Genomic DNA, 13,452 nt, shown 5'->3' with positions numbered 1-13,452 from the left:
ACTGGATCCTGGATTTCCTGACAGATCGCCGCCAGGTGGTGAGGGTGGGCAACCTCACCTCCTCCCCACTGACCATCAGCATAGGAGCGCCCCAGGGGTGCGTCTCCAGCCCCTTCTGGTACGACCTCTACACCCACAACTGCGTGGCGACTCAAACTTCGAACACCATCGTGAACTTTGCAGACGACACACTAGTCGTGGGGCTGATCTCGGGGGGCGACGAGACGGCCTACAGAGAGGAGGTGGGGGCCCTGGAACAATGGTGCTAGGACAACCACCTCTCTCTGAACGTCTCCAAGACCAAGGAGATCATTGTAGACTACAGGAGGAAGGGGGGGGGGGGGGGCGCACACCCCCCAATCACCATCAACGGCACAGTGGTGGAAAGGGTGGACAGCTTCAAGTACCTGGGAGTCAACATCCACCAGGACCTGACTTGGGCCGGTCACACCGCCACTGTTGTCAAAAAGGCCCAACAGCGACTACACGGACTCAGGCGCCTGAAGAAATTTGGGCTAAGGCCAGAAATCCTCAGGGACTTCTACAAAGGCACCATTGAAAGCCTGCTGACTGGCTGCTTCACCACCTGGTACGGGAACTGTACCACCATGGACCGCAGGGTGCTACGAAGAGTGAGACGCGCGGCACAGCACGTAACAGGATGTGAGTTGCCAGAACTGCATGAACTGTATAACCAGCGGTGCCTCAGGAGGTCCCTGAAGATCATCAAAGACACAAACCATCCCCACAACAGCCTGTTCTCCCTGTTACCCTCAGGGAGGAGATACAGGGTTCCAAAAGCACGCACAAATCGCTTGAGGGACAGTTTCTTCCCGCAGGCCACGAGACTCCTTAACATACACAAATAGTGTAGTAGCTGTACTGTACCATTATGTATGTCTAATGTTTAATTGTATGTTTAATTAGGTATATGCTATTTGCACCTGTATGTCAAATACGTCGAATTTAAAATGTTTAAGTACGTCTAAAGTATGCACATGACATGTGCACCTATGTGCAGTGAATATGCCACTCTCTGACTTGTCTTATCACTCTACTGCCTTATTGCTTGTTGTGTCTCTTGTTGTTTTTGCACTCATATGCCCTGTTATATTTGTACTATGTTGTAAACGGAGTCCACAGCACAAGAATTTCACACGTGATACTTGTACCACGGAGTGACAATAAAAATCTTGAATCTTGAATCATGTAAATTCAACGTAAATTCATATTTATTATCCACAGAACACTTCACCACTCATGAACATATTGTATATATTTACTCGATTTGATTGCACTTGCAACTTTGTGATTGTTTTTAGTTATCTTAAAAAAAAGCAATAGATATGGTCTATCCTTCCTTCCAATTTCTGCTGAATAGACAGCGAGCCCCTTCCTCACGGGTGAAACACCTGCACTGATGGGAGGTGGCAGTATGGAAGCGCCAGAAACGTGATGGCTCTTGTCTTTTCTTGTTCTTTTTCTTTTAGTCCTTCCTGTGGTTTCTCTTTGCTTTTATTTCGCCCATGGTTTTATGCTTCTATGTTTTTATGATTTTATGCTTTTATGCTTTTATTTATTTTATTATTTTATTATTTACATGATAGTGCAATAAGGGTCAGTGTAATATGGGCGGGTGCAATTTTTCTTGCCTAAACAGGCACCGCTTGTTCCACCCGGGCTCTGTGCAAGTCTTTGTTTAAATGCCACTGTTGTCTTGCTGTCATGTTGTTGTTTTCTTTGTTGGTATATGTTACTGCCGATGGATATGCTGTAATGCACTTGTTGCCCCAGACAAATTTCCCCTCGGGGACAATAAAGTTTATCTGATCTGATCTGATCTTCCTAGTTCTTATCTCTGTATATTGATGTGACCGCTACGCTGCATACAGACACTAAGACAATAGACCAGCCGCAACAGCTCGTGAGTTTGTGTGTGTGTGTGTGTGTGTGTGTGTGTGTGTGTGTGTGTGTGTGTGTGTGTGTGTGTGTGTGTGTGTGTGTGTGTGTGTGTGTGTGTGTGTGTGTGTGTGTGTGTGTGCGCGTGTGTGTGTGTGTGTGTGTGATCATGGCAAAGTGTGTTCCTGGAGACAACTAATTGTAGCGGGAACTGTTTTCTGTACTTTGCCATGAGTGGAACAAGTTGACAAACAAAATATGTCTGCCTGTTTGCCTGTCTGTCTGTCTGTCTGTCTGTCTGTCTGTGGACAGATTTCGCAAACAGGATAGCATCAAAACCATGCAAGATGCAGCCATGAAACTTCACAGGTGTGTTGTTGACATCAAAATGGACGAGTTTGAAAATGGGCCGCCCACATTGGCCCCCTCACTTTATGTCCTTGGCCCACATTTGTTTTAAGTCACGAACGTTGCGGCCGGTGAGATCCCATCGCAAGATGGTCTCTAGTTAGCTATTAAAATAAATACTTTTTCTAGACAAAAGCTTATTAATAATAGTAGAGGGAATAGAGCAATGTTGAGGCAACAATGTTTCAAAGGTGGCTGCTGCGGCTACAGATTTGGCATTTGAACACATTTCAATCTCATTCAACTTTTTTTTTTTTTTTTTTTTTTTTTTTACATCAAATACACTTTTCTCTTTCATCTATTTCTCTGATAACTCTAAGTAGAGGAATGCCATGGCAAATATATTTTTTTTATCTAAATACCAGAGGTCAATGTTGTGTAAAAACTTTAAAGAGCACATTTGGTTAAAAAAAATTAGATAGTCCAATGCTGATACTAAACTTAGTATCAAGTATCATTAGTCTACTGAGTTTGAAGTGACACTCAGAATTGTGTGTAAAGTAGTTTGCTGATATTCAGGATCCCTGTTACATAAGAGATGAGAGGCAGGAAAAAAATCTACTTTTTGGCACCTGATCAGTGATCACTGAGTATCAACATTGAATTCTCCAAATAAAGTCTTACTGCACATTCTCTTCTTCAGAAAATCAAGGCTATAGAAATGTATTCCGGTCTTGAGAAAACCTTATTTACATCTTGAACTTGTCTTGGTCTCAGCCACTACTGGATGTTAACTGATGTATTCCTGCCAATCAAATAATTAGTAGTTTTATTGAATATCAGCCAGTGTTGCCTATTTTACCACCCTGACCCCTCCCCCCCTTTTTTCTCTCCAATTGTACTTGCCCAATTTCCCCCCCTGCTGTCCCGGTCGATGCTGCACCCTCTGCCGATCTAGGGAGAGCCGAGACTAGCACCATGGTTCCTATAACACGAGCAGTTGCCAGCCGCTTTTTTACACCTGTCAGGGGGAGCTTCACCGGCAGGACGTAGCATGTGGGAGGATCACGCTATTCCCACCAGTTCCCTTCCACCCCGACCAGGCGCCCCGACCAACCAGAGGAGGCGCTAGTGCATAGGGATGGACGGGAGTACTCGGGTACTCGAGTACTCATTCATAACGTCAGTACTCAATCGCATCGAGAGCCTTAACGAGCCGTAATGACTTGCAGCTGGCTGTGGCGGAGTTTCTGCAAACCGGACAATTGGAGTTGGATTTCTCCATGCGGAAATGTATAGTGATGGTAAACACTGCCCATCTGCTTATATTAACGACATTATAATAGTACAAAGTGGGTTGATAATCGGTAAAGCCATCCTTCAAATCATGGAGTGATCCCATCAGAAGAGGGCCTATAGCGTTTGGTTTATTTTCTCCAGTACTGCACCACAAACTACAGAATCTTGTGCAAGGTCCTCAGCCTTCTACGCATTGATTGGTCAAAGTCCTACATATTGATTAGCTGGATGTTGACAGTTTTGGTCCATATATCATTTTCTCTGTTGATCCTCAATCATTATTTTTTGCATTAGGAAGGGAATGTGGGCTCTTGAATGGGGGTCTTGTTCTGGTTTCAGTGTTGAATTTTACAATTTTGACTCAAACTGGACCTGGACCTGGATTTGAGCTGGCAGAGAGGAGCAGCTAAAAGTCAGTCATGTTGGCTTACCTGAGTCTTTCCCCCTGTGCTCTCCTGCACCGCACTCCTGGACAGAGCTGTACTCGCTGCAAAAGACTTGAAAGAGGCTCCGAAGATGTTGCTGGCCCCGAAGGCTATCAGCTCCTACATTGGGGTCACAGAGAAAAACCCCTCTTATCACCTGAGTCACATAAATCCAGATTAAACGGGGTCATAGAGAAGACCCCTCTTATCACCGAGGCACGTAAATCCAGATTAAACCCGGCACACTAACCGTATTCTAATGCCGTAAATGGTCAAATGTGTAGTGGCGCACCTGGTTTCCGTCGATGGTGTAATCGTGTTTGACAGAATAGACCTTTGCCACAGAGAAAGCCACGGCGAAACCCACGATGGCCATAGGAAACGCTTCGACCGCCGTTTCCTGGAAGACATGCAGGTTGGGAGCCATGGGAGCCTCATACCTGAGGGGAATAAATGTTAGATCTAGTTTGAATAGTTCCACTGTGACAGCGAATCAGCAATTTGTACTAAAAGATTTTAGTTGTTTCCATCCAAATTGCAATTACTTTTTAATCATTACTAAAACATGCTGTCATTGCAAACAACATGTAAAATGTATTCTTTTCTTGATGAAAAACAGCTGTTTTTGTTACATTATAAAAGATAAAACAATCAGTTATTGAATTGTCTTGATTAGGATCCCCCCCACTGGTTTAATTAGTCTGATTTAGGTGATGTGCTTGTTCAACTGTTCATAAACATTTGTTTCACAAAATGTTCACAACTAAAATAATAATAATTGCAGCATATTATTATTATTATTAATATTAATATTCATAAATGTGTTGTACAAAATAGACTAAATAAAATATGCTTGGTTATTTGGTGAATTTGTAACAACATTTTAATGTAAAAAAAATCTGCTGTGTAGCTACATAAAAAATTGCTTGGCTGAAACAAAACGTCTTACCCCAGTGGAATGGGACCAACAACATCAACACCAAACTTAGTCTTGAAGTCAAATGCGTATGAAACTCCACATGCGATGACAGTCTGGGGAAGAAATTACCAAGAAATTCAACTCATAATGGCCGACAGATATTAGGCGTGATTCACAGGATTAGAGATACGTTAATCATCTCCTGGCTGGCAGAATGCCGGCATTCTTTCAAGTGACATAAAAGGTTAACATAAATCAAAAGATTAATACAAGTCATAACCAAGATTAGTGCAATCATGGTGGCTGTTTATACAGCCCACCCATGCTCCTACAACACATGGAAAAACTTCTATGGATGTTGTTGCACAATCGCCCTCACCATGATAACCTCTATAGGGATGGGCACAGGCAGCTTGGCTTTGTATCTGTCGTTTATCTCCTTTACAATGAAAACTACCACCATGATCACAATGGACGTCACCAGGTCGCAGATGTTGGTAGAGGTGATCTGCACGAAGATCTTCTCCAGTGTCTGAAAGGAAACAAAGTTGTGTAATCATCTTGAACGATCCAGTGTGACGGACAATAACTGTTTCTAGCCAGCCTGTTCGCCTGAATAAGATGTTGGCACATAGCGGAACTGTGTCCTGAGTTGGACACATCCGCTCTGACGCATTCTCCGGTCTTTTCGTGGGTCTTTTCATTTCAGCGAATGCCAGCAAGTGTTGTGGAATTACTTTAGACCAGGGTTTTTCAAAGTCTGAGACTGTGGGCCTCCCCCCAGACAATGCTTGGAAAAAGGTGCCCCCCTCGCTCAATTCCTGGATGCCTATGGGATCATGATTACTGTATGTTATTTGATCCCATAAACACTCAACAATTGTGCCAAGATAGCCTGATATTGCTGTGTGACATATTTCAGACTACACAAAATACATAAAAAAAGTAGGAAAAACAGTAAAATTCTACAAAAATACTGTATCTCTGAACTATCTCCTTAACCAAATCACACACATTTAGGCTATTCTGTGTGATCTCCTTTTGATAACTAATGTGATTTTTTTTAACTTCCATTCACTGAGCCTCCCCTGAAACTGCTTTGAGGCCCCCTGGGGAGGCTCGCCTCCCACTTTGAAAACCCCTGCTTTAGATACATCTACCAAACCACACGTCAAATTTCATATGAAAACATCGCCATTTAAATGTCCAAATAGTTTAGGAAAGTGACTTTGATGAGAGAAAGCCGTGGGATGAGCTTGGCGAGGCTCGACAATCGATTGCTAATGCCTTAATTGCATTATTTATGACTCAGGGCCAGCCTATAGCGTGATGCTAAATGACCGGTGATAGTGTCCGTTTTAAAGACAAATGTAAAGTGAATGATCAAATCTAAAATAAGAAGTTATACTTGACTTTTCCACCATTAAACTGGTTGTGAACACTACGGCCCCTATCGTTGCATCGGCGCAGTTTCTAGGCCGAGCGGCAGGCGCAGATCAAAGCAGTGGGCGTGGAAAGGCGCACTTGATATCGTCGTGCTGGCGCTAGATGCAGCCCAAAGCATTACAACCACGCCTTTTAGGCGTAAAATTATGCACCGTCATGCTCATTGGATAAGTGCAATAAACGAATCGCACGCTTGCCTTTTTAGCTCCAATTCCAGTGATCCCGCAAAACCAGACGAAAGCCAAACGCTCTGCCCCCCCCCCCCCCCCCCCTCCCTTCATCCAGCCTGTCTGTCTGCATTATAGGCTATTATTCCATATTATTATGCTTCTCAAACCAATCTAACTGCAGTTTCAATACTGCAAGCATGTAAATACGCTACACTATAGCAAGATCAAAGTGAAAATAATGTTCTATGCATCAGCTAGAAAAATATAGCCTATTAGATTGGTGAAAGTTTGTCCAGAAAGATATCATTTTCTCTCGCCTGCTGCAGGAAGGATGATGCACATAAATATACCCTACATTATGTCAAGTCATTGCATAAATGTGTTTTTATTGTAAAACTAAATGTGAAATAGGGCCAAGTTATTGGACGGACATCACAGTATAGCAGATGCCATTAGAAGCGCGTTCCGCTGTTACTTCTCTAAATCACGTTAACTCGACAAGGGGTATATATATGCCCAGGAGGACATATATGTTTCACATAGGGTGGTGTTTTCATTTCGAGGTTTTATTTGGTCCAATATTGAAATGTTGACAATGGCAGGCTGTGTTACCATTACACATTAATTTAGAACTACCTTTTATATCTATTTTGGCTCATTTGGTGGCTATTTAGTAGCGAAATGAAGAAACACAATGCATGCTGGGAACTCAGAGAGAGAGAGAGAGAAGGGTGACAGAGAAGAAGCAGTGAAGGCAAAGAATAGGCCTGCTTTTGAAAAGCGCAAAGCGCTAAATGTAGGCCAGCTCCCAAGATATGACTAGGCTGGTATTTAGCGCCGACACGCCCACTTTGGGACTGCGCCACGCCCATTCGGCCTAAAGCGCATTTGGCAGCCTAAAGCCTATTGCTATCTTGCCGAAACAGGCGCAAGGCACGTTTTTTTGCGGTTAAGGCCCGTAATAGCGCCGATGGCCTGTGGGAGAATAGAGCCCTACATGGTCATAACAGTAGCTAACCGTAGCTGTCCGATTTGTAATAATAGCAGCAGAAGTCTCAGGACACAGTTACGTTAGTACATTTCTGCAATCCACAGATGCGTAGAATGCCAACGTTTCTGAACCAAAAATACATATCAAAATTTCTAGATACGTATATATCAACGTTATAGACTCCGCTATTGAAATACTGTAGCATGGTGGAAAATAAGGATGTTGTGGTTGGGGTGGATGGAGGATGTAAACACTTGCCTTTCACACAGGAGAGCTGTGTTTGCGTACCAGCGTGTTCAAAGTCTACATTCAGATTTAAAGGTACTATATGCGATTTTGTAGAAAGAATGAGTCAACACGATTCTCATGTGTCAAATCCTGACATTTTGGGTTGGTGTGCCGGACGTCCACGTCAGTATTTGATGTACTGGCGAGGCGAGGTTTTCAAATTAACAGTCACTTTGTTTCAAATTTACGTTAAGTTTGTACTATCCATGTAAAATGCCAACATTTTATTCTGGTGACTATGTTGTTTCTGTTGTTTTTTGCTTACATATATGATGGAGAGCGGCCCGCTGAATCCTGGGACCACCAGCCCCAACACGAACTTGAGCTGGGACACCAGGATGTGGACGGCAGCCGCTGTGGTGAAGCCAGACACCAGCGTGTCAGACAGGTACATGACCACAAACCCCACCTGCAGTATACCCATGCCCAGCTGGGGGAGACAGAGTCATGGTGATAAGGTGATATTTACTCAAATTCACTCAAGGTTTCTCCAGATAAAACAGCTCCATATCAGCAAAATGATTGAATCAGAAATCTAAGGTATTCATTAACCATATACAATGAGTGGAATGCTGCCTGTAGTGCTGGTCAAATAATAAAGCATATTTGTGTCTGTTGTGTTCATCATGCATGTAAATTATATGAAAATGTCGTTATGTTGCCCTCATTGCCCTTATTTGTAAGTGAGGCTGATAAGGATTGCGCCCAATTCACCATAGGCCATGAAATAGGCCACACGCATCACGGGGGAAAGCTCTCCATTCATTTCCACACACAGCGTCATTTTCCTTGAAATAAACATAGCTAAAAGCTGTTGTGTGGTGGGCTGCGCAGACAAGAGACAACAAATGTAAAAAATCGCCAATTAAAGTTTTGTTGTACTCCCAAGCAAAACAAGGAAGCCATTGAGAATTGGCGAGAAGAAAAATGTGGATGTAGCTGTCAAGGAAGTAAGTTGGAGTGTTCATCTTCCGTGTATATGATCTTTGTGTGCAACACGCGGCCATGCACGCGACATAGGAGAACGCCAGGATTGGGGGGGAGTTTTTGTTTCCCCTCATTTTGGGCGTGGTTTCTGAATGATGACGCGCTCCGCACTGTCTCTATCACCCAAATTATAAGAACTTTTGAAAGGGGGTGTCCTGGGGGCTCAGTGGGATAAGACGCATGCTAGCACCGTGGTGCCTGCTTTAGGCTGGTATGCAAGCTCAAGGACCTGGGACTTAACACAGCAATGTGCGACTGGATCCTGGATTTCCTGACAGACCGCCGCCAGGGGGTGAGGGTGGGCAACCTCACCTCCTCCCCACTGACCATCAGCATAGGAGCGCCCCAGGGGTGCGTCTCCAGCCCCTTCTAGTACGACCTCTACACCCACGACTGCGTGGCGACTCAAACCTCTAACACCATCGTGAAGTTTGCAGACGACACAGCTGATCTCGGGGAGCGACGAGACGGCCTACAGAGAGGAGGTGGGGGCCCTGGAACAATGGTGCCAGGACAACCACCTCTCTCTGAACGTCTCCAAGACCAAGGAGATCATTGTAGACTACAGGAGGGGGGGGGGCGCACACCCCCCAATCACCATCAACGGCACAGTGGTGGAAAGGGTGGACAGCTTCAAGTACCTGGGAGTCAATATCCACCAGGACCTGACTTGGGCCGGCCACACCGCCACTGTCGTCAAAAAGGCCCAACAGCGAATACACGGACTCAAGCGCCTGAAGAAATTTGGGCTAAGGAAAGAAATCCTCAGGGACTTCTACAGAGGCACCATTGAAAGCCTGCTGACTGGCGGCTTCACCACCTGGTACGGGAACTGTACCACCATGGACCGCAGGGCGCTACGGAGAGTGAGACGCGCGGCACAGCACGTAACAGAATGTGAGTTGCCAGATCTGCATGAACTGTATAAACAGCGGTGCCTCAGGAGGTCCCTGAAGATCATCAAAGACACAAACCATCCCCACAACAGCCTGTTCTCCCTGCTACCCTCAGGGAGAAGATACAGGGTTCCGAAAGCACACACAAATCGCTTGAGGAACAGTTTCTTCCCGCAGGCCACGAGACTCCTTAACATACACAAATAGTGTAGTAGCCGCACTGTACCGTACTGTAGCTGCTACCATTACGTATGTCTAACGTTTAATTGTATGTTTAATAAGGAATATGCTATTTGCACCTGTATGTCAAATACGCCAAATTTAAAATGCAGAGTTTAATTGTATGTTTAATAAGGAATATGTTATTTGCACCTGTATGTCAAATACGCAGAATTTAAAATGTTTAAGCACGTCTAAAGTATGCACCCGACACGTGCACCTATGTGCAGTGAATATGCCACTGTCTCTGACTTCCGTCTTATCACTATACTGCCTTATTGCTTGTTGTGTCTCTTGTTGTTTTTGCACCCATATGCCCTGTTATATTTGTACTATTTGCACTATGTTGTAAACGGAGTCCACAGCACAAGAATTTCACACGTGATACTTGTACCATGGAGTGACAATAAAAATCTTGAATCTTGAATCTTGAATCTTGAATCTTGAATCTTTACATCGCTGGCTTGAAGCTAAACAGGTTTGACTGTGATTAGTCCTTGGATGGGAGACCATCTGGTGCTGGAAGTGGTGTTGGAGGACCAGTAGGAGGTGCTCTTCCTTCTGATCTAATGGATAATAGCCCCATCCCCAATGCCCCAGGGCAGAGACAGGGACTCTGCAGGTCCTATGCAGACAACATCATCATCCATCACCTGGTGGTGGATGAGTTGAGTTTCCACTCCCATGTACTGTACATGCACACACACACAGACACACACACAGACACACACACAGACACACACACACACACACACACACACACACACACACACACACACACACACACACACACACACACACACACACACACACACACACACACACACACACACACACACACACACATCGCACGCACACCCACCCACACACCCTGATATAAAGCACTTGAAAAGTGCTATATAAATCCAATCAATTATTAATATTGGTTTTGGCTACGGGTGACCTAACAGAGCCGTATTTTTGAATTAGGTAATTAGGGCAGACTAAATGGGCAAAAATGGCTAATTAGTATGGCCAAAATGAGTGAATACAGGTTCAGCACCATGTAGAGCTCCAGGGTGCAGCAACTCAACCGACAGTGTTTTCAAAGTCACCAAGCTCTCTCAAAGGAGAGAGAGCCTGGTACCCATTACTACATGCAGGACGAGCCGCCCCGTGTTCCGGCCCATGTTCTGGTGGTCGTTCCGCTTTGTGTGCCACAGTGTTTTCGTTCCCCCATTTTACCGTTTTGACCGATTGTGTCAGGCGGCGATGCCATTATTTGGTTTTAGTTGTTTGTTTGTTTGTTGCTACTTGCTTTAAGCTTTTTGGGTAGCTAGATACTTGCGTCGCCCATGTTTTCTGAACAGAACGCAAGGATTGAGTGGAATTGTTTGCTGCACGCCTGGTTCCCGGCGGATGGTGGTGTGTTCCGCCCATAGCCGGATGACACGGTATGAGGTTTTTGGCCCCAGACTACCTGCATGATGCCAGTGAGGAAGGTGACGGAGGAAGCCACCACCACTCTCCGCTCGTCCCTAGTCAGGCCTTCGAACCCAGTGATGTTGGCTGGCGGACCCTCGTCCGGAACCAGCCGGGTCACAACTGAACCAATCATCAGACACAAGACTGGGAACGGACCTGGGGAGAGAGAGAGAAATGGAGGGAAAGAGAGAGAGAGAGTGGGAATAGGGGAACACTTCCTTAATTAACATTTAACTAATGTGTCTAACAATAATTGACTAATGTTCATGTTATTAATTTAGGCATTATTTAATAGTTTAGGGTTAGTTAATGGCAAGGGTTAGGATTAGTTAACTTTATTAGGATCACCATTAGCTACAGCATTGCAGCAGCTATTCTTCCTGGGATCAGGATGTTAGGAGTATTAACCCTAACATACATGTCTTTGATGGTGGGAGGAAACCGGAGCACCCGGAGGAAACCCAGACGAACATGGGGAGAACATGCAAACTCCATACAGAAAATACCTGGGAGAGACCGGGGTTCAAACCCTGGACCTTCTTGCTGTGAGGCAGCAGCACTAACCACTGAGCCACCGTGCCATCCATCAACATTACAAGGGTTAGTTAATGCTTATAGACCCCTTATACAGCTGTCAACATTGGAGCTGCGCGCGCATCGTGTAGGCAAAAAGCCGTGAGCCCAGCATTGACAAACACAGAGAACTGTGTTAAAGCCCCACTGTCAGGACTGCTCTGTGCCCATCTGCGACACACAGTTAGATTTTAGTTTTAAAATGCAGTTCTCGGCTTACTACCACAGCTTATCGCCTAGTGATAAGCAATGTTATGCATCGAGATTAACGTTGGTTAATGGGATATGTCTTACAGACCCATATACGCACTGGCGCTGTCAATTGGCCAAGCCTAGTGGCCAGCAATACATATCGTGCATTCCTTTATAACTGGGGATAGCGTAGATAATTGATTGCAAAGATATATTGTTATGTTGATAATGCACACAACTCAATAATGACATTATGTAACGTTACTTGGTCGTTAACTAACCGAGCGATGTGGCTGAGCAGCCTACAGCTTCAGGCAGCTTACCTGATTATAAAGAGCACTACAAAGTCGAGCATTTTTAATGATGTCCTCGTTCCAATCAGTTCAACTCAATAATGACATTATTTAACGTTACTTGGTTGTTAACTAACCGAGCGATGTGGCTGTTACTAGCAGCCTACTACAGCTTACCTGATATGAAATGAGCGAGCACTGCAAAGTCGGGCATTTTTAACGATTTCCTCTTTCGGCTTGCAACCAAAGACACCTACGGTTAGCATTAAAAGCAGTATGAGTTGACGAGATTCGGTAAAACTTTAGTCCTTGCTTTGTTGATAGTGTAACAGAGTGTTCAGTGTTGTGTTGTGTTCTATTGCGTGTGTGCGAGGCTGTGCATGTTCCCTCGAGTTGCGTAGAACAGGATATGTGGGGAGAAGCTTGTTATAACGTTACAGCCTGGCTCTATCGTTTATTATTTTATTAACCAAGTGTGAATAGGCGGACCCGAATACTCTGCTACAATAGCTTTCCGATTCTGGCATCGCACTGCACAACACGAAGACATGTCTAGCTCGAATAGTTTTCCAGCCAGTGGAAAACTACTTGAAAGGGCTGCGCGGAGTCTGTCTTTCTGCCTCCGTCTTGCGCATCGACGCTGCGTGATGTCAGTGTGACGTAGTCGTATAAGGGGTCTATTAGGTATTAACTAATACTTATTAATGCTTACTAAGCATTAAGTCAAGTCAAGTCAAGTTTATTTGTATAGCACATTTCATACACAGAGGCAATTCAAAGTGCTTCACATAAAATGGTTGACAGGAAAATAAAAGAAAAGAAGAGAGTAAAACGGACATTTAAAAGCATCACAACAAAACTTTAAAAAAAGAGTATAAAAAGTGCATTAAGCAACTTCATTAAGCACACAGGAAAATAAACGAAAAGAAGAAATAAAATGGACATTTAAAAGCATCACAACAAAACTTAAAAAAAAAGAGTATAAAAAGTGCAATAAGCAACAGGCGCGGCAGCTGCAGAAACAGCTAAAACTTATAGAGGAC

The 13,452-nt window shown here is 44.4% G+C and overlaps 1 protein-coding gene across 1 annotated transcript in view; it reads right to left on the bottom strand.

Moving 5' to 3' along the window:
- The window catches only part of LOC310794614 (chloride anion exchanger-like), a gene marked incomplete at both ends in the record, with an annotated part of 49,895 nt that overhangs the window by 19,948 nt on the left and 16,495 nt on the right, over positions 1-13,452 (bottom strand). The window contains 6 exons of the mRNA XM_083656601.1: positions 3,978-4,091; positions 4,264-4,411; positions 4,921-5,003; positions 5,270-5,422; positions 8,051-8,215; positions 11,347-11,507. Of these exons, the coding sequence (XP_083512727.1) occupies positions 3,978-4,091; positions 4,264-4,411; positions 4,921-5,003; positions 5,270-5,422; positions 8,051-8,215; positions 11,347-11,507 (824 nt within the window). The remainder of the gene's footprint in view (positions 1-3,977; positions 4,092-4,263; positions 4,412-4,920; positions 5,004-5,269; positions 5,423-8,050; positions 8,216-11,346; positions 11,508-13,452) is intronic.

This window comes from Poromitra crassiceps (assembly GCF_964638095.1).
Source record: "Poromitra crassiceps genome assembly, chromosome: 2".
Lineage (NCBI taxonomy): Eukaryota > Metazoa > Chordata > Actinopteri > Beryciformes > Melamphaidae > Poromitra > Poromitra crassiceps.
This window is presented reverse-complemented; position numbering and strand designations above follow the sequence as displayed.